We start from the raw sequence: 19,945 nt of genomic DNA, 5'->3' as shown, positions 1-19,945 counted from the left end.
TGGACTCGACCTCGTGTGCGGTTTGTACTTCGAGGTTGAGAGAAGTTCCAGGCAGGATAGTTGTTCTTTATATTGGGTTCGTGCGCGGATAATGAAAGCAGCTTTATAATTAAACGCTTTATCTTTAAAAAAAGATAACAACATGGACGCGGTGAACGCTTTCAACACTGAGGTAGAGAATATTTCTTATCAAGTTGTTGTTTACGGCTAATGCTAACGTCAGTTATGCTATGCTAGCTGTTATGCATATCTACGATGCTTTGCTAGCTGTTCTATCCTAGCTGTTCTGCTATGCCATAGATATATACACTGTTATGCTATGCCATAGATATATACACTGTTATGCTATGCCATAGATATATATACTGTCATGCTATGCTAGCTGTTATGCTATGCTAGCTGTTTTGCGTATAGTTTGCCCTATATTGTTAGAGTGTTAAGACTTTTTTGTTTTTACGCATTTACGCTAAGAACGTGAATACGTGCGGTACAATGTGACGGTAGCAGTCAGTAGTTTAGTTTAACTGCGACTTTGACGCTTAGTTATTTTGCTAAGTCTTGTGACAGCGTCTCTGAGGCCTGCTCTGCATTGCGCATGCGTCAAAATGGCGGCGGAGACAACAAGCGACGTCTCTGCAAACAAGTGGTTTTTTTTACTGTGCAAAATATTGACGGATTTCATTTATTGTTTGTAGATCTACATTGAGCGGTTATTTGTGTTGTCAAAATCATTCTGAAATCAGAACACGATCGTGTTTATAACACATTAAACTGTGTATCAGTGAATAAACAGACTCGTAACTTTCCTGAACAGTGATGACGCAATGTATCTGTCTGATCTATAATCATTCTTGATGACCAGATTGTCCAAGTTTAGCGAATTCGTTATGAATGTGTGAGGACAAACGGTTCATGTGACGATAATCAATTATATGGAAAAGATATTTGCGTCAATTAAATTCAGTGCATCCGTTTTCATGCGTCGTATTATAACGGGTGAGAATCTGGCAACCCAGAACTAGGTTAAATATTTATTATACTAAGGCCTTTTTATATGCGGATTGATATTTATTGAGAGTCCAGTGAATAATGTAGTAGGTATCTATTTATTTATTTATAACTAGCGTTATTATTTTTAACTAGCCTTATTTTTATATTTATTTTTAACTAGCATTATTATATTGTTGTTATTATTATTTTAATTTTATTTTAATTTTATTTATTATGGTCTTATTCATATTCAGAGATGATACTTTTTATCTTTGGAATTATAAATTGTACATCTGGATATGTATATATTTGTTTTAAATATTTGCCAAAGTTTGTTTGTTTGTTTGTTTGTATTTATTTATTTGTTTGTTTGTTTATTTATTTATTGTTGTATTATTTGTCAGATCCTGGAGTATTCATGCCCCTCCAGGGAGATTTTATTTTGTAGGTTAGGCCGTGGGGTTCATCTCACTATCGTGGCATACGATTAAAGGAAATGCTGTAAACTTTGACTGCAGATGTCGAGAGGAGATTTAAAACATCCCAGATTTCCTCTTGGGAATGAATAAAGTGCTCTTTACGCTATTAAAGTGTCAGTATTTGTACTGAGACGAGTTTGTCCTACTTACTTACTCAGGGATGAACTCTTGCACTCCCGATGTTTCTTGTTCACATCTTTTCTACCTAAAAATTGCCCCACAGTCCTGGAGGATTTTTTCTTATTGGTCTACTTTCCCTCTTTGCTTGTATATGACCACGACCTAATTATTAATCCAAGCTGTGAAGCCTGGACTTAAAGTTTCTCTCCCCCTCAGATGGCGTCCCTGCTGGACATGAAGCCGCCGATCTCTCGAGCAAAGATGATGACCATTACCAAAGCCGGGATGAAAGCAATTAAGGTAAATTTATCTATCTTTCTTTTTTTTTTTTCTTTTTTTTCCTACAATTTAATACAGTTGTATTTGTCAATTATTTGGATAAATAAGATTTCTGTTTTTTGTTTTTTCACTTCAGTTGTATAAACATGTTGTCCAAATCATCGAGAAGTTCATCAAAAAGGTGCGCAATGTCACATTTCCAGAGCAAATGGTCATATCTGTAAAATATACACACTATTATTATTATTAGCAGTAATAGCAGTAGTAGTATTGTTATTTGTTTGTGTGTGTGTGTGTGTGTGTAGTGTAATCCCGAGCTGAAGGTTCCTGGCCTGTACGTGGTAGATTCTATAATCCGACAGTCACGTTATCAGTTTGGAGAAGATAAAGATGTGTTTGGCCCGAGGTTCCTGAAGAACATCAGCGCCACCTTTCAGAGCCTTTATAATTGTCCTCCTGATGATAAGGTGCTGAATTCTATTTTAAATGGAAAACACAAGGTATTGATGATGATGATGATGATGATGATGATTTTTGATTATGATGATGATTTGTCTGAATAAAGGACAAGATCCTGCGAGTGTTGAGTCTGTGGCAGAAGAACTCTGTCTTCAGTATGGACGTCATTCATCCGCTGGTGGACATGGCGTCGTCTCCGGCAGTGTCCGACATGGAGAATGGTGGTACGGTGCGAGGTAACTGTTTCGTTTTTGCCTGTCAGACAGAATCTGAAGTCGTGAGTGTGGATCCAAAGAAATCACTTCTTCTTGTCAAATGAATGCAAGAGAAATATTTAACACCTCAAAAATACTTCGTGAGAAATATTGCTGATGCTGTGTGTGTGTGTGTGTTGGTTCTACAGCTGAAGCAGTGTGTGTTCAGCCAACACCAGAACCGTCCACACTTCCGGCATCTCAGAGGAGTCCAGAGGATCAACAGAACAGCATGACTCTCACTGCCGTGGCTCAGTTCCTCCAGTCTGCTCAGGGGCTCAATGTGAGTAAAGTGAACCTGAGAGCTTCAGAGGCAGCGTGCACTCATTCGTTCACACTAGTGACTTACGCACAGGATCACAGGAACATATACGGGCACTCACTTAGAGCCCGCTCACTCATATTAATCTATTATTAATGTTCTGCAAGAATAAACAAAATGAACGCATTATTACTTTGGACAGATAAAAAAACAACAACGGTTTAGTAAATAATAAAGGAAACTTCACGTAATTATGTATAAGAGACACATAATGGATCTTAATGCCATGAGACTGTCATATGAAGGGGGGGAAAACACTTATTTTCATGTGCGTACTTGAACGTACTTGTGTGAAACTGACCTGGTGTGTGTGTGCGTGTTTGTACTGTTCAGCTCCAACAGATTCTGCAGACTCTCCAGCAGGGAGGCGCTACACAGGCTAACACGGCTAACACCACTCCTATTCAACAGAACAACTCGATCTCTAAGGTAATGCTCGACCATGGTTCATTATTGTTATTATTACTATCGTTAATTATGCATTCATAACATGGTATAACTAGGATGTGTGTGTTTAGGTGCTGCAGGACCGATTCGACTATGACGAGGATCCACATGTTGAGGAACCACAGCCAGTGAAAATGTCTCCTGCTTCCTCCATGTAAATCCTTCAGTCACATTTATGGCCTCTTTACACTACACTGCTGTTGAATTCTCCAATCTGATTGGTCGGCAGCTCTGACAGGACAGTAACCTTTATATTAAAGGTGGGGTCTCCGTTGTTTGAAAGCCAATGTTGACATTTGAAATCACTAAAACGAGCACGCCCCTAACCCAATTGGGTCCCACCCCTGTTTCGATAGTTCTGCCCACACATACACCAGACAGGTATAACCCAGACAAGTTCTGTGGTGGAACCTGTTGGGGCAGCTGACCGAGGGTATATTTTTTTTATCGATAAATGAACTCAATGAGTAATACTATTGTAATACAAGTGTGTTTTTGTAGTACTGTGTGTTGTACCATGAAAGGTTTATCTCCGTTTCACGCGGAAGACGTTCAGTTCTCTCCAGCGCTGGAAAGCTGATCCTATATTAACACGTCCTACTTCTTGCCTTATCGTAAGCCTTCATTCGCTTTCTTGCTTTGTTTTTATCCTCCATGTCAAAGTTAAAACCACTTTCTGCTAATGTCACACATGCGCACCGAACACACTCTCCGCCCATATCGACAAGACACGCCCCTTTCTGCTCATTGGCTACACGTTAGTTTTGTTTTTGTTTTGTTTGTCGTCCCAACGCCGTTTTCTGAAGCATTTCTCAAACGACGGAGACCCCACCTTTAAAGCGCTAGTTGGTGCATTTATTAGCTGTATTAGTAGAACTGAGAGGTGACACCATTCAGAGGAAGGTTAATAACGACCGAGTTACCGTCCTCACAAACACACACCTTTTATCTTTGTGCAGAAATCTTCCAGATCTGCAGCGAGCTCTTCAGGGTCACCTTCTCGGCCAGCTTTCCAACCAGGTAACATCCCCCCCATAAAAAAAAAACATTTGTTTCCCGATGCCCATGACCTCCATCAAGCTTTTATGAATAAGTTGCTTTTTATTTATAAGTAGCTCTGATTTAAAGATGACAGGAATTTTTTCTTGCTCCTTGCTTCACACCCTGATTAACACACAGGCTGAACAACCTGTGACCAGATCTGATGACGTCATCACCCACGCCACCACAGAAGCCCACACGGTACAAACATGCACACGTTTCCACTACCCGTCATCTCATTCCCGCGTTACTCTTTATCGTATCTACGCCATCTTTATATACTCACCATCCAGCACCTGTTAAAAGTGCGAGTGCGTTTTAAAGCTTTTTTTTTTTTTTAATCAAGGCTGAGTTTGGTCTCTCCAGGAGAGACGAGCATGAGAGCAGGTACAGCAGAAGATCCCGCTCAAGGCAAGTTAAAGATATTTTAAATGAAACACTTTAAGATGTAATAGTTGGTGTGTGTGTTCGACCCTAAATAAACACTCTATCAAGACTATATTACTCCATCAGTAATTACTCGCTCCGTATCCACGTAATCTCTACAGGTCACCCAGGAGGCGTTCTTCGCCTTGTCTTCATCCTCGCGCCGACTCTCACTCCAGACATTCACGGCATCGGCGCTCTCGCTCCCACGAGCGCCGGAGGAGTCCGCCGAGATCACACGTAGACGACAGGAAGGACACGGAGAGAAGACATAAAGGACTCCCGCCCATAAAGAGAGAGACGCTCAGCGGTCAGTTATTTAAAAGCTCCTCAGATATACATTCAAGCATAAATACCTCACATGTAGGCATGCTGGAGTGTAATCGTGTGTGTGTTTGCGTTTACACATGCAGTGTGCAGCACGACTCTATGGCTCGGTCAGCTGGATAAGAAAACGCAGCAGCAGGATGTCAGCAGTCTGATGGAGGAGTTCGGCCAGATCGAGTCCATTAACGTGAGCACCATCACCACCACCTCTAATCATTAGAAATAACTTGTGGAGTTTAACACAGTGAAGTTACAGTTCTAAATAAAACCTACGGTGTGTTTTATGGTTATTAATAATTCTTCACCCTGCAAAAAGATTCCTCCGTACTTTAATGTGCGTGTTATTTATTTGTTTGTTTGTTTATTTATTTAAATGCATCAGATGATCCCTCCCCGAGGCTGTGCCTACATCGTCATGGTTCACAGGCAGGACGCCTACACCGCTCTGAGTAAACTCAGCCGAGGAACCGCAAAGATCAACCACAAATCCTTCAAGGTACAGAAGCCGGCTCTGCTTTCAGGAGTAAATGTGGTGAGAGGGAGTGGGAGAGGGCGAGAGAAGGAGGAAGTGGGAGAGGGCGAGAGAAGGAGGGAGTGGGAGAGGGCGAGAGAGGGAGGGAGTGGGAGAGGGCGAGAGAAGGAGGGAGGGAGTGGGAGAGGGCGAGAGAGGGAGGGAGTGGGAGAGGGCGAGAGAGGGAGGAGGGAGAGAGGGGGAGGTGAGGGAGGGAGGGGAGGGAGAGGGAAGGGGGAGGAGAGGGAGGAGTGGGAGAGAGGGGAGGGGGAGGGGAGGGGTGGGAGAGGAGGGAGAAGAGAGGAGAGAGGGGAAGGGGAGGGAGAGAGGGAGAGGGGAGGGAGAGGAGGGAGAGAGGGGAGGGAGGGGAGGGAGGAGAGGAGGGAGGAGGGGGGGAGGGGGGAGGGGGTGGGAGATAGGGAGGGGAGAAGGAGTGGAGGGGGATGAGGGAGGGGGGAGAGGAGGGAGGGAGAGAGGGGAGAGGATGAGGGAGAGGAGAGAGGAGGGGGAGAGGGGGAGAGAGGAAGAGAGAGAGAGAGGGGAGGGGGAGTGGGGGAGGGCGAAGGGGAGGAGGGGAGAAGAGGGGAGGGAGGCGGGGATGTGGAGAGGGAGAGGAAAGGGGGAGGATAGTGGGAGAGGTAGGAGAGTAGGAGAGAAGGACAGGGAGGGAGGAGTGGGACGAGGGAGCAGCGAGAGGGAGGGATGGGACTACCCCCCGACCGTTGGGGACAGCCTGAGGGAGAGAGATGGGAGGGAAGTTCCGATATCCCGTGGGAGAACGAGAGGGCAACAACGGGTATTGTCGGGGCAGCGAGAGGGAAGGGAGAAGGAGGGAAGAGGGGGAGGGAGGGAGGGTCAGGGTCAATGTGGGAGACGGGGAGGTGCGTTATCGGGGGAGGGAGGGAGGGTAAGCGGGTAGGGAGGGTGGTGATGAGGGAGAAGAGAGAGGGAGGGCTAAAAAGCGGGACGAGCGGAGGAGGGGAGAGGGGGAGGGAGGGTAGGGAGGGGCCAGGGGAGGAGGGAAGAGAGGGAGGGACGGGAGGGAGTGGTGAGCCAGGGAGAGAGAAAGAGGGAGGGAGTGGGAAACCTTCGTACCTTGCGGAGGGAGAGAGAAAGAGGGCAGGGAGCGAGCTGCGCACCCAGACTGGCGAAGAGCAGAGAGAAAAGGAGGGTCGGAGGGAGGGAGCTGGGAGAGGGCGACGAGGAAAGGGAGGGTAGGGATCGGTATGGAAAGAGGGCAAGAGAGGAAAGGGAGGGAGGGAGCGGGGCAGTAGGGCGAGAGCACGAAAGGGAGAGGGCGAGCGGAGTGGGACGAGGAGTAGAGAGAGAGAAAGAGGGAGGGAGTGGGAGATCTTCAGCGGGAGAGAGATCAAGAGGGAGGGGCTAAGTGGGAGATGACCGACGAGGGAGAGAGAAAGGATGGGATGGAGTGAGAGAGGGAGAGAGAAAGAGGGAAGGGAGTGGGACGAGTGTGAGAATGAGAAACGAGAGAGGAAGAAGAGGAAGGAGAAAGACGCGGAGTGTAGGTTGGGAGATGAGGGACTGAGGGAGCGAGGAGAGAAAGAGGGGGCGAGTGGGATAAAGAGGGAGAGAATAGAGAGAGGGAGGAGTGGGAGAGGGCGAAGAGAGGGGAGGCGTCCAGTGGGGGACTGAGGAGAGGACGGAGGGATGTGGGGGAGAGAGAGAGAATGAGGGAGTGAGAGGATGGAGAGAGTGCTAGGAGGGCGAGATAGTGCAGAGAGCAGAAGAGGGAGGGGAGAGACAAGTGGAGTGGGAGAGAGAGAGGAGGAATGAGGGAGTGACGGAGAGAGAGTGGACAGAGAAGAATGAGGGAGTGGAAGAGAATGAGGGAGAGTGGGAGAGAATGAGGCTAGTGGGAGAACGAGGAAGAGACTGATGGGGGAGAGGGAGAGGAAAGGGAGTGGGAGAGAGAGAATGAGGGAGTGGGGTCCTGCAGGAGAGAGAGAATGAGGAGCACGAGTGAGGAGAGAGAATGGGGAGAGAGAGGAGAGAGGGGGAACCAAATTCTCTGAGGCGAGTGTGCGGAGAGAGTGAGAGAGCAGACTCGAGGAGGGGCGGGAGATGAGAAGAGGAGAATGATGCGGACGTGGGGAGAGAGAGAGGACTGGAGGGTCCAGTTGGGAAGAGAGAGGAGATAGAGATAGATGAGAGAGAATGTATTGGGAGTGGGGCTGAGAGATGGAGCAGGAGAGAATGAGGAGAGTGGGCGGGAGGAGAGGAGGAGAGAGAGAGAGAAGGAATGACGGGAGTGGGGGGAGAGAGAGGAGAGAGGAATGAGGGTAGTGGGGGGAGAGAGGAGAGAGGATGAGGGAGTGTGGGTGGGACGAGAGAGAGAGAGAATGAGGGACAGTCGGGGGGGGGAGAGGGTGGAAGAACCTCTGGTTCGGAGAGAGAGAATTTGAGGGAGTGGGGGGAGAGATGGAGAGGAGAGAATGAGGAGTGGGCGGGAGAGACGAGAGATCGGAGCAGAGATGACGGAGAGAGAAGGAGGGAGTGGGGCGGAGAGAGAGAAGAGAGGAGAGACTGCGGGAGTGCGAGGAGAGAGAGAGACGGACTGAGGGAATGGAGGGTATGAGATAGCACACGAGCGAGAGAGTAGCGAGAGAGACTGAGGGAGTGGGAGAGAGAGAGAGACTGAGGGAGTGGGAGAGAGAGAGAGAGAGAGAGTGATAGAGACTGAGGGAGTGGGAGAGAGAGAGAGAGAGAGAGTGATAGAGACTGAGGGAGTGGGAGAGAGAGAGAGAGAGAGACTGAGGGAGTGGGAGAGAGAGATAGAGAGAGAGACTGAGGGAGTGGGAGAGAGAGAGAGAGAGTGATAGAGACTGAGGGAGTGGGAGAGAGAGATAGAGAGAGAGACTGAGGGAGTGGGAGAGAGAGAGATAGAGAGACTGAGGGAGTGGGAGAGAGAGAGAGTGATAGAGACTGAGGTCCATCTGATTGCTTGCGTTTGTTACTCAGATGTTCTGTTGTTTTTGTGCACAGCTGCATTCAGCTAGCCTGTAATGAGTGTGGCTACAGAGCAGCCTTTACTGTTCTATGTCCTTTCACCGTGTCGTCTTTAAGCCACATTGTTCCATCTTTGGAGGTCTCACTGAGGTTCACTGTCCTTTAGGTGTTGCTTCAGTAGTTAGATAATCTTCCTTCATCATCACATGGCACATGCTGCCACCACCATGCTTCACCGTTCACAGCATAGTTTTACTTCTATGTGGTGTATAATGACTCTGTAGAGATGTTGATTAGTTTCAGGTTTGTACACTTGTGTGTGTGTGTGTGTGTGTGTGTGTGTGTGTGTGTGTGTGATCAGATTGCTTGGGCGATGAACAAAGGTGTTGGAGGTCGCTTCAAGAAGTACTGGAACATGGACCTAGGTGTGACGTACGTCCCCTGGGAGAAGCTGAAGGACTCGGAGTTAGTGTCTTTGCGGGAGGGAGCTGTACTGGACCAGGAAACACTCAAACCAGGTACACACACGCAAACATTGCCTCAAGTGTTGGGTCACGGCACCATTATGAGCTGATTGTGAGAAGTCACTTTCACTACATAGGGTAGTTACCGAGCTTCTGCTCTGTGTACACTGTTCAGTAAGCAGCCACACCCCATCTATCTCCTGTATATGTATAGCGTATATAAAGTGTGACCTAGGGAGCCATTCGGGATTCAGCATCCTACCCGCAGACCTGCCAACCTTTACGCATTTAGACATCAAAGTACGCTGCTACGATTTGTCACTTCAAAATACGCATTGTAAAAAAACGTTGATGCCTTTCAGTACAACTGTCTGTGCATTTGCGCACCAGGCAATGCGCCTATGGGTGTAACCTCATTGGGCAGCAACCTGGGAAAATAATAATTCGACCAATCATAGCGCCAGTTTAAACCTCTTCAACGCTATAAGCGGAGAGCCGTTAAAAACGAATGTGCTTCTCATCTGTCTCTGTCCGTCCTCAATCCTTCTTAGTGACTGTTTTTTTTACAAGTGAGGACTTAACGTTTAAAAGGTAAATGGCCAGAATTGTGAATGTCATCCATTTTAATAAGCCTGCCGAACCACAGGCGTCGTTAAGCCCAAGTGTCCGGTGTTGTGCCTCAAGTTTAACGCACAGATCAAGTTTTACTTGCTTTACTTTACTTTATTTGCCAGTATTTATATAGGAACGTAATTAATGCCTGTAAACGCATTGCCGTCGTACTTTAACGGAAAAGACAAACTGGCGCGAGCACGTGAGCAATTTATGGCAATACATAAATAGTTTTTATGTTGCCTTTTCAATAAAAGAGTTCTTTATGGTCTACTTGTATGTTGAATAACTAGATATGGTGGTGAGTGAGAACTATGTGCTAAGTAAAAAATTGTGATGAATGAGCATGTGAACTTAATCAACACTGACCAGCAAATGTGCCTGACCTCGCGCCGTGTCGCTGCAGTAAGTTGCTACTCAAAACATTTTTCCAAGGTTGGCAGGTCTGTACCCGTTATAACGTGTCTCGAACTTTAAGACCAGTTTGTAACAGGGAAGTATTTGTACAATTCATAGACAATTCTTGCCATTTTATTTATTGGAGTTGTTGATCACTAATGTAGAGTGGGCCCCGATGGTCGGCGAGCTCGTTAAACCCGTCGGAGACGGCGGAGACCGACCCGAACAAGAGCGTGAGGGCGGAGCTGCAGTCGTGTCCCAGGTAAAAGGTCTTAATGGGGTATCCGATCAAACTCTTCCTACTCTTTTCGTTCACTTTCTTCTGGAGGTAAAGTGTTCACCTTCGTTTAAAACCATTGTGTCATTTTGCATCGCACAGAGCGTTTCAGCACTTTATAGCTTTTTTTTGTACAATGCATGGCTACCGTCAACACCTCAAGTGGTTTAATGTCAGTCTTGGAACTTTAATAATAATAATAAAAAAGGTTAGCATCACGACTGTTTATTTCTCCTGGTTTGGTCATTATTCTGTTCGCCACGGTTAAAGGTCCACATGGAAAAAAAGTTCAATGTTATCGCCTACAAACTTTCTGAAAACTAAGAAAACGACAATTTTTTTTTTTACAAACTGTGGAGATCAATACACAGTCCATAGACTACCACTCGGTGTAGGTCTGCATTTAACGAGTAGCCAGTTTTTCACCCCAAACAACCCTGTTCATCGATGGAAACGGAGCACAAGCGAGAGGCTGTCCTTCTCAGCCGAGGTACGACGTGGTAGCGGTCGTAAGTCGGTGAATCCATGAACCATTAAGTAGTCTGTGTGTATGTAAATGTATTCCATGAACATTCACCTCTCTCGAACATTTCTACATTTTGCAGCGTTTAAAGACGGAGCCGAAAGGGACTTGGTTTAGATTTACATGCCTCGAATCTACATAAGTAGAAGTCTTTATCAGTTGAAATGAGTTCGTTAAACTGTCTGCAAACGGTCCCACAATCTCAGTATAAATCTTTTACTTTGTGTTGGACAACATGCCAGAACATAGAGCATCACGAAGATGAAGAACCTATTATGGAAAGGTTGAAAATGACTGGGAATGTCAGGATTTGGTTCTAAAAAAAATATCCCCAATGGTATCTAGAGAGCCACCAAACGTGAAAGCAATCAAGAGGCTTTAGGAGTGGTGTTCTCCGAGCGTTCGACACTTTCTACCAAAACTGAAATTTACCGGTCTCCTTGGACCAGACAAACGTGTTCAAGATGAATATTCTGACGTGGCAAAGTAGGAGTCTTCTCCCTCTTAATGCTTCCTTTGTAGAGTCTGAGCTACGGTTGTGCTGTGAACCGTGACCATCTCCAGTCTCCGGTCCATCAGAGTTGCTTTTTGAGAAAAGTTATGTCGTTACATATAAGACCCTAAATGTCAGTTGCAAATGGGCAGTTTTAACATATATAAAATATATTTGTCAAACACTATGTTAGAATCTAATTCATTCGTAGAACTGTTGAAGCAAAATACGGCTCTAAGGGCCTTTTTACACCCGGTCACTTTGTGTGTTGTCTCTGATCCGATAGCTGTCTGATTTGTTAAAACTGTTCCATTTACATCAGGCCACATAAAGGCGAATCGGATATCGATCCGATCTTTCTGCTCCCGCCCAAAACGCAAATATATTTGACCTCATTTCCGGGGTAATTGAAACGGAACACGCTTTGGTGTATGTGGTTTTCAGAACACAATCAAAAAGAAGAGGAAAAAACTCATTACAACGGTTATGCTACAAAAAACAGCGTTTACTGTTTGCTGCGTTTTCGCTGGCCTCAGCAGCGCGTCTTAAGCCCCGGCGAGACACCTGGGTGAAAGATCACTCGCGAGTGACGTACTTCCGTTTGGGAGGAGTACAGCGCTGACGTATGTGGCTCGAACAACCACATTCATTTACACCTGTCCAGTTTCATCTGAAACGCGTCCCAGACCACCTCCCGAAGGGGTTCGAACCATCGGATTTATATCCGCCTCGAAACCGTTTCGACCTGGTCTTTTTACCATCGGATAGCTATCGGATTACAGAAAACGCAGGAAGTGACCAGGTGTAAAAAGCCCCTTAGGTGAAGAAGAATCTGATCTAAGTATCTGCAGAACATCACAAGCTAATCCAAACTGTGCTGCAGAATCCAGTCTTGGCGTGAAGTTTTAGGGACTATTAATTACCGTCCGGGCATCTTAACACTAAGCTCACTTTCCAGCTCTGAGCTAAAGAACTGCCTCCATGAGCAGCATAACGATCGGGAAAGGATCAGGAATGACTTGACATTTTGTAAGGAAGTGATCATCACGCAGCGTCACTCGAGGAGAAACGGTGACTACAAGAGCTCAGAGGAAATCACTGGAACTTTGAAGCAGGTGGGTTTTTTTTTGTGTGCAGTTGAAACTGAAATTCATTAAGGATCGTATGTAGTGGTCTTTAACTTGGGCTGCAGAGGGCCAGAGGGCACGAGCAACCTAACAGCGGTCTGTTTCAATAAAAAGCACAAACTACTATCACACCACGTAACTACTGCAGAATCTCTGTCTTCACCCTTGTAATCATTTGTTGTAACTTTCTAATTAAATACAAGTTTTACTACTAATTACCTGGTTACTAGGTAGTTAACTAGCATTAAAGGTGCATTAGGTAAGGTTTGCGGGACGGGGAAGATCTCCATAACGACCGGTTATAAATCTGTAAGTAAGTGGTGTCCTGAACACGGCTAAAATGATGCAATACAAAACATTCCGGACTGGAAGTACTGGGAATAGTAATGAACCCGAGACAATGTCTTTATACCACTATTACATTTACAGCATTTGGCAGGCGCTCTTATCCATAGCGACTGATCATTTTATTCAGCTGAGCACTTGAAAGTTAAGGGCCTTGCTCAGGGGCCCAGCAGTGGCAGTTTGTTAGACCTGGGATCCAAACTGTGCAACCGTTCGATCAGTAGTTCAACACCCTAATCAAAGCTAACACATCCCCTGATTGTCGTTGCTTTAAAAAAAAATAAAAATTCTCCTCCGTTATTTGTACTAGTAAGTAATGACAGATCGTGTCACTGAAAATGTTCTTTATTGACATCACCAGAGACCCAGATCTGATGTTTGTCGCCAAAAGCTTAGTGCTAGTTTTTGCAGCAACATGATAAGAATTTTCCCAGCACAGAATAAAAATGCTCCCTTGTTCCATTCGCAGGTAAGTTCACCATCTTTGGTGCTATTTTGTACTCGATCTAAACATTATTTTGGAAGCAGAAAATCTTGGTTGATGGTTTTGCACCAAAACACGAGCTTGTATAGTTTAGCGCTTTTCTGGTTAAAGCACACGATGAATTCAATTGCATGAACGAGTCATTAATAAAGCATTGTAATTTTTACCGCTTTTCCACAAAAAAGAACCGGGTGCTGGTTCAGAGCTCATGCTGGTGCTGGTGCAAAGTCAGTTCCACTGGTGAACCTTCTAAGAACCGGTTTGCCTTTCCACCGGCTAGAGAGCCATCACAGCGCCGAGTGTGACGTCACTGTATATGTGTCACATTACACGTTAGCACAGCAGCGACAAACAACAACAATGGCGGATGTTGCTTTACTGTTAATGCTCATGGCTTTGTGAACCTACATTGGCATCCAAACACGGTGAATAAAACGTGTACGTGCGGCTCCGTGTAATCTGTATAAACGGAGGTTGTAATCGATAAAGTACATAACGTTATTTTATCATTAACACAGAAAAAAGTTAGCCTTAGCATGTAGCTACCTACTATCATGTGTGCTGATAATGTATCATATCGAGGTAAAGTAAAAGTGTATTAAACATTAGTATACTTAAGGTACATTATCAAATGCGCTAACAGTAGCCCCGCCCACAGCTCCTGACCACTTTTCCTGGTTCAGAGCCGGTGCTTTGGCGGTCGAAACAGAAAGAACTGGTTCTAAATTAGGCTCCGAACCTGCACTCAAACTGCCTCGGTGGTAAAGGGGCACTAGTCGGTTTGTCGTCTGCATTCTCACATCAGACACTTGAAGTGATTTATTTTATTTAGTGATTTGTCTGTTTTGAACCACAAGGAAGTCTAAACACAGAGGACATTGTGTTTTGTGGTCTCTTTCTCTTTCTTTTGTTACCAAAAAAAAAAAAACGCCCAAATTTGTGTCACGAGAAATGTTTTTTGTTCTTAATGTTTATACCGACTATAACCAGTCTGATCCTGGCCATCCTTAACCCTAAAACTCAACCTGAAACCCTTAACCCTTAGATCCTAGACCTAACTGTAAAACCTTAACTCTAGGTCTACACCTCGACTGTATAACAACCCCGGACCACCATTAAGTCCAACCGGACATGAAGAGCCAAGCTCCTCTGATTAACCAGGTGGACTCAGGTGTGGCTCCTGTGGAGTGAAACCCTGCACCAACGCGGCCTTAACTTCATACGACTTATAAACCGATCAAAGCTACCACGTGGTGTACGTAAAAATTGTGTAACGTGCAAATTGCTGTGGTTGAAAAGGAGTAAGACATCTTTTATGGATATGGTGTTTATGAAAGCTTGCTGATGCAATACAACTCAAATCTTTGGTAAAAGGAAAAGGGGCAATGAGAGTAAAGACTTACTAGAGTTGAGACCAGGAATTCTAGCATTTAGTTTGGTGAAAACCTTCTGCATGGTGTAGAATGTTGGGTAAAGACGAAGCACGGACCTCTTGCCGTGTTTTTCATCCAAGCATTCGAGTGGAAACCTTTTCTACGACAAACTGTAAAAAGGTTATCACGAGGACTCTCGTAAGCCACGGATCCTTTGCAGTGCCTAAGGGAACTCCGTGATGCAAAGGTAACCACACACTCGCTCACACCGGAGAACAACTGGGATAATCCTAGCGCTCAGTGCCGGTACAGGGACGTGTAGGAAGGGAAGCAAACAGGATGCAGGAAGTGAACGCGTCGGCTTTGAACACTGTTGTCATCTCACAACTTCTGAGGATCGTATCTGTTGCAAACAAGCGGGCAAATATAGCATGAAAAATACACTTCAGGAACATTAATCACTGATCAGCTTCAGCAGGAGATATTGTTCTTATATTGTACAGATGCATCATCAGGTTACACCAAAGCCTTCTGGGTAAGTTTGGATCTGTACGTCCATAGTTATGTAAAGTCGACACTTGGACCCTACCAGTCCATGAGCGCTTATCGCCACGATCAGTCACTTCATTGCATGACAGCTGATCTGGCACAGGTTTTCTCCAAGGTCTAACGATGGTTAATGTTGCTCGAGAAATAATCATTCACTTCTGTGCTGGAGCTGGTGACGGTTTGCTTTCGAACAAACACGAGGAACAACGATCTTGGACAACTAGCAGGTTCAGGATCATGTACTCAAACAGCTGGGACCTTTAACACTGAATATTCCTCACCACCTTCTTGAAGGCAAAGTGTTCGGGAGATGGTAAGCCACTAGTGGTGGGTTTTTTTCCCTTGAGCCATCACCTGTGAGTGAGTGTGTTTAAAGAAATAAGAAATTCAAGTTTCAAATGTAAAAAATAAATAAATTTGGTGATGGTGATTACGTCGGTATGACTTTAAACAAATTAGCATATCGTGATGTCACTGTGTCTTCAACGGTGCCTTCGGGCGAATCATCGCAAACCTTATTTTGATGCTGGACAGTTTTTCCAGACCTTCGTTCCAAGTTAAAGCGGTGTCGAGCTGTTTTAATGAATAATTAGATGTATTATGGTGTCTGAACCCGTACGACTTTGAACAGTGACTTTTGTTTACTGCAGCCGCAGCCATCATTACCGAGCGCGAACCGTCGTCTCTGACAGTGAATGAGAGAGAATGAGACAAAGCGAAAGCACAGGACATAGTGTGACATCCGGTAACCAATAGTGTAAACATAGATGATGTCACGGGTTTTTATTTAAAAGAAAGAACGTAGCCTTCGTTTGTATGTAGGTCTAGGCCAGGGGTCGGCGGCTCCGGAGCCGCAAGTGGCTCTTTCATCCCTCTACTGCGGCTCCTTGTAGATTTGGAAAATTAATATTTAGTTTAATTGTATTTTTAGTTATTTTTTTTTTAAAAATTATATTTTAAAAGATTATGATGCTCTTGTAACATTAAAATAAACCGTGTTTAATTTTTTTGTCGCTCAAAATACGCGTCATAACCGCTGACTTGTGAAATCCGACACAAAGAAGCAGACGCATTTTTGGTTTGCTGCAGCCGGCAAGTTAAAATTTTACGGTCATGCAGGGCTGTCAAGTGTCACGCATTGAGAGTGACAGTCACGCATTTCGGTCTTTTCTCACACTCTTCCGCTACACATCGTATTTCTCTGGAACCGCTCAGGAATCAAGCGCATCTCAGTTCTTAGTCGAGCCTGACACTTATCAGCCAATCAAAAAAAAGAAGCTACACAATAGCCAATCAGAAAATAGCAATATCTGGGTATGATTTAACGCAACAACCAATGTAAAAAAATTGGGGTTGCGTGGGGGTTGGAGATGTCACGCTTGCCTGTCTTCAAAACTTGAGAGCCGAAGAGGACTCAATTAGACATTGAACATTTTATTTAAAAGTAACCTTCGGCCCAGCGTCTTTTTACTTAAGGTTAGTTCAAACTGTTCAAAATATTTTTGTTTGCCTGCAGAAATAAAATTTTGTTTACTCGGTAGGAGGTCATTTCATTTCATAAATGAACACACTACAGTTTTTTCTATACTTTCCATAAAGGTAAAAAACGATATATGCAGCGTTCTCTTCATTTTAGATGTCAAAAGGGTTTTGTGGCTCCTTGTGTTTTTTTGTGTGTGTGAAACGGGTCCTAATGGCTCTTTGGGTGTTTAAGGTTGCCGACCCCTGGCCTAGGCAATTTATATATTTACAATACTTACTAAAATATAATTAATATTATTTTATTGCTTTTGTATTAGTAGTTTGAAGAGTTGGTCGGTCTTAACACAAATTTACAACCGGCAAGTCGGTCGGACTTGAAGCAAAAATAAATTATAAAAAATTTGAGTCGGTCCTAAATTGACAGGATCGGTCAGGTTACGGCAAACAAGAATATTTTTCAGGATGGTCTTATAGTCCACTTTACTTTCCTTTCAAATCCTGAGTGTCTGTAAAAAAGTTAGTTGTTCAAACAAGTCTCAGGATTTTTAGTCATCATAATTAATACAATTAAAGTGTTTATTACTTTACAGACACTGAATATAAGCTTAAACCCTTAGATACGTGCTTTGTTGTTTATGTTCAACGAAACTTTTCATTCTTTTCGTTTCAAGTGTTCAAGAACCGATTCATCGATCCAAACGGTTCGAAACGACGAATTTAAAATAATTTAGATTTACGTCATTTCCTGTCTTTCACAAAGAAGCATCGATGTTCTTTTGATGTTCTCGATCATGTGATTTACAATTATGTGTGAAAATTTGATTCCACGGCCATGAAGTGAGGTCTGCGAACACGACCACCATTTAAACCGCATTATAAACCAGAACAATCAGATTATTATGGATTTTTGGTGGTGTAGTCGGGCGGAGGAGGTTCCTCGCTCCATAGTTTGGTGTGTGTAGGGTTTCACATGTTCTCCCAGTGTGAGTTTCTTCAGATTTCTGTGTGTAATGGACTGGTGTCCAGCCCAGGCCTTATTCACACTATGTTACCTTACTGTCCGCGTTCCTGGGATCGACCCTGGATCCACTACAAACCTAAAACCTAAAGTGCTTACTGGAGATGAGTAAACGTACGTGAGTGACGTACACTAGACCCGGTTTCTGCATTGCTGAATGATATCATACCGAGATCTGTGACGAGGCCTGAGTCGAGTCACAATCCTCACAAATAAACACTGTATAAAACACGTTCATTATTTTTATTATGTCACTTTCAGGAATATTGCCTGCAGTGAGACTTGATTTTCTTCCACCAGGTCAAATGTACCCTAAATATGCCTTTATTTTAATAATTCAGTCTAATCTTATGCACATGCCCAGAGGTGGAGCAATGGTTGGGGTCAACGTTAGAACAACTGCAGTGATCTGAAGCGCGTGTACTTCATTTCCATCTCTGCAAACCTTCATCCAAACATCATACTGACTGACTGACAGGAGAAAGTTAATCCCGCCCACTTTTCTCTTTCTCTCTCCGGCTTCACGATTACGAGCGACTACGGAATCGTCCGGATTTTATCCTCGATGCCGTTTTTCGTATTCCTCACAAACAAAGCAGGCTCCGAACAGGTAAATCTTTATTTTTCCTCCCCACACCGGTCAGGAACGCTTCAGAGTGTGTCTTATTCCACTAAAATACAGATGTGAAGATGTTAGGAAGGAATTTATCCAACGTCTTGTCAATCATCGTAAACACTTATTCCACGCCAAAAAACGAGAGGTTTATCGAGTTAGCACGACAGATCAGACGTGATGATAACTAGCTAGCTAACGTTTATTACTGATCTGTATCACTCACTAACACTTGTGAACCTTTAGTGTCTCAGACATACGGGACGAGGAAACGCAGGACGTTTGGCTTGGTGGCATTTTGTGAAATTTGCATTCACGTTCCATCCGGACTTTGACCGAGGGGAAGAGTGGAGCTGCCATTCTGTCACTTTTGTCTGCGGTTTGTGAAAAACTATTTTTCGGAGAGATCCGTTCAGGGAAGGTGATTCTGATTGGTCACGAGGTCATTGGCTAGGTCTCTATAGGATCAGTATCTTTACTGATAAAAACTATAAAATAGAATAAAAATATAAAGAAATAAAGATCCTGTAAGAAATGGAAATGTGAATTATTTTAATATATATATAAAAAAATACCATTAACATGGTACTTTGGTAGAATTGATTTGATTATATTTGTAAGTAATTTGCAGAGTAAATTTGCTTTTTTGTATTAATGCGTTGTCGTTGCTATGGTAACATCTCGTTCACAGGCACTGGTATGGTGGACAATGTACTTAATCTCGAGACAATTTAGAGCTGCGGTTCCACATGACCCACTACACACACACACACACACACACACACACACTATGCGCTGTGTATTTCAAATTCTATTGTATGAATGTAGGAAATTATTTATTTATTTTTACTAACCACAAGTATTATCAGTTTCTCAGACGATGGCGAATGACCTCAGACTCACGTAGCTTAAGTGAAACACAGTGGAAACTAGCTTACACAATGTGAAAGGAGTTTGTAAGACGTCTCGTCCAACAGCGTGTCGACGGCCATCTTGAATTTTTCTTCCTCGTCAGCAGCCGGTAGCCCCGCCCTCTTCCTCAGCTACGTAATCGACGCTGTGTAGAAGTATTCTGTCTATGATTTGGGCCTCGTAATTTATTTATTTATTTATTTAACAAATGGAATCTGTTCATTTTTGAAGTTGAACGTATTGAAGTTTTCCGACGGGATTTTTATTTACGGACGGCGTCTTCAGCGCCGAGGCTTTCTCACGATCACGATGTTTTCCGCCGCGTGAAAGTCCTCAAGAGTTTCAGATTATCGTGAACATGACAAGATGCCGGTTGGTTGTTTTGCCCTTGCTATCTTTGTGAAAGAGAGGGAAAAAAAGTAGTGTGAATGATTATTGATTTTGTTTTTGGTCGTACGATGTTTATCAATTATTTATTTATTTGTTTAATCGATCGTCGCCCGACGTAGAGGAGAACGCACACGATTTCCTGCGATAATTACGATCAGGATCCACTTACGCCGCACCGTCGTCACTTCGTCTCAGGATTTAGGAGACGTTTTCATTCCACGGTTTTGTTTTGTCTGTCGTCGTGGTTGTGTTTAATGCTTCC

General features: G+C 44.2%; 1 protein-coding gene across 2 annotated transcripts in view; it reads left to right on the top strand.

The window, feature by feature from the left end:
* Positions 1-6: 6 nt before the first annotated feature.
* The window catches only part of scaf4b (SR-related CTD-associated factor 4b), a 28,879-nt gene continuing 8,940 nt past the window's right edge, over positions 7-19,945 (top strand). Inside the window, exons 1-16 of one of the 2 annotated variants that reach the window (XM_027138762.2) lie at positions 7-172; positions 1,806-1,889; positions 2,005-2,049; positions 2,174-2,335; positions 2,434-2,563; positions 2,731-2,864; positions 3,237-3,332; positions 3,422-3,504; positions 4,310-4,370; positions 4,530-4,592; positions 4,738-4,802; positions 4,940-5,127; positions 5,231-5,331; positions 5,527-5,640; positions 8,984-9,140; positions 10,262-10,359. In XM_027138762.2, coding sequence (XP_026994563.2) covers positions 143-172; positions 1,806-1,889; positions 2,005-2,049; positions 2,174-2,335; positions 2,434-2,563; positions 2,731-2,864; positions 3,237-3,332; positions 3,422-3,504; positions 4,310-4,370; positions 4,530-4,592; positions 4,738-4,802; positions 4,940-5,127; positions 5,231-5,331; positions 5,527-5,640; positions 8,984-9,140; positions 10,262-10,359 — 1,611 coding nt within the window. In that variant the 5' untranslated portion in view covers positions 7-142. The remainder of the gene's footprint in view (positions 173-1,805; positions 1,890-2,004; positions 2,050-2,173; positions 2,336-2,433; positions 2,564-2,730; positions 2,865-3,236; positions 3,333-3,421; positions 3,505-4,309; positions 4,371-4,529; positions 4,593-4,737; positions 4,803-4,939; positions 5,128-5,230; positions 5,332-5,526; positions 5,641-8,983; positions 9,141-10,261; positions 10,360-19,945) is intronic. The other variant, XM_047820220.1, reaches the window with a different exon arrangement.

The sequence above is a fragment of the Tachysurus fulvidraco genome, chromosome 11 (genome assembly GCF_022655615.1).
Source record: "Tachysurus fulvidraco isolate hzauxx_2018 chromosome 11, HZAU_PFXX_2.0, whole genome shotgun sequence".
NCBI classification, from domain to species: Eukaryota; Metazoa; Chordata; class Actinopteri; order Siluriformes; family Bagridae; genus Tachysurus; species Tachysurus fulvidraco.
The sequence above is the reverse complement of the archived record's forward strand: the minus strand, read 5'-3'. Positions and strand labels throughout refer to the sequence as shown.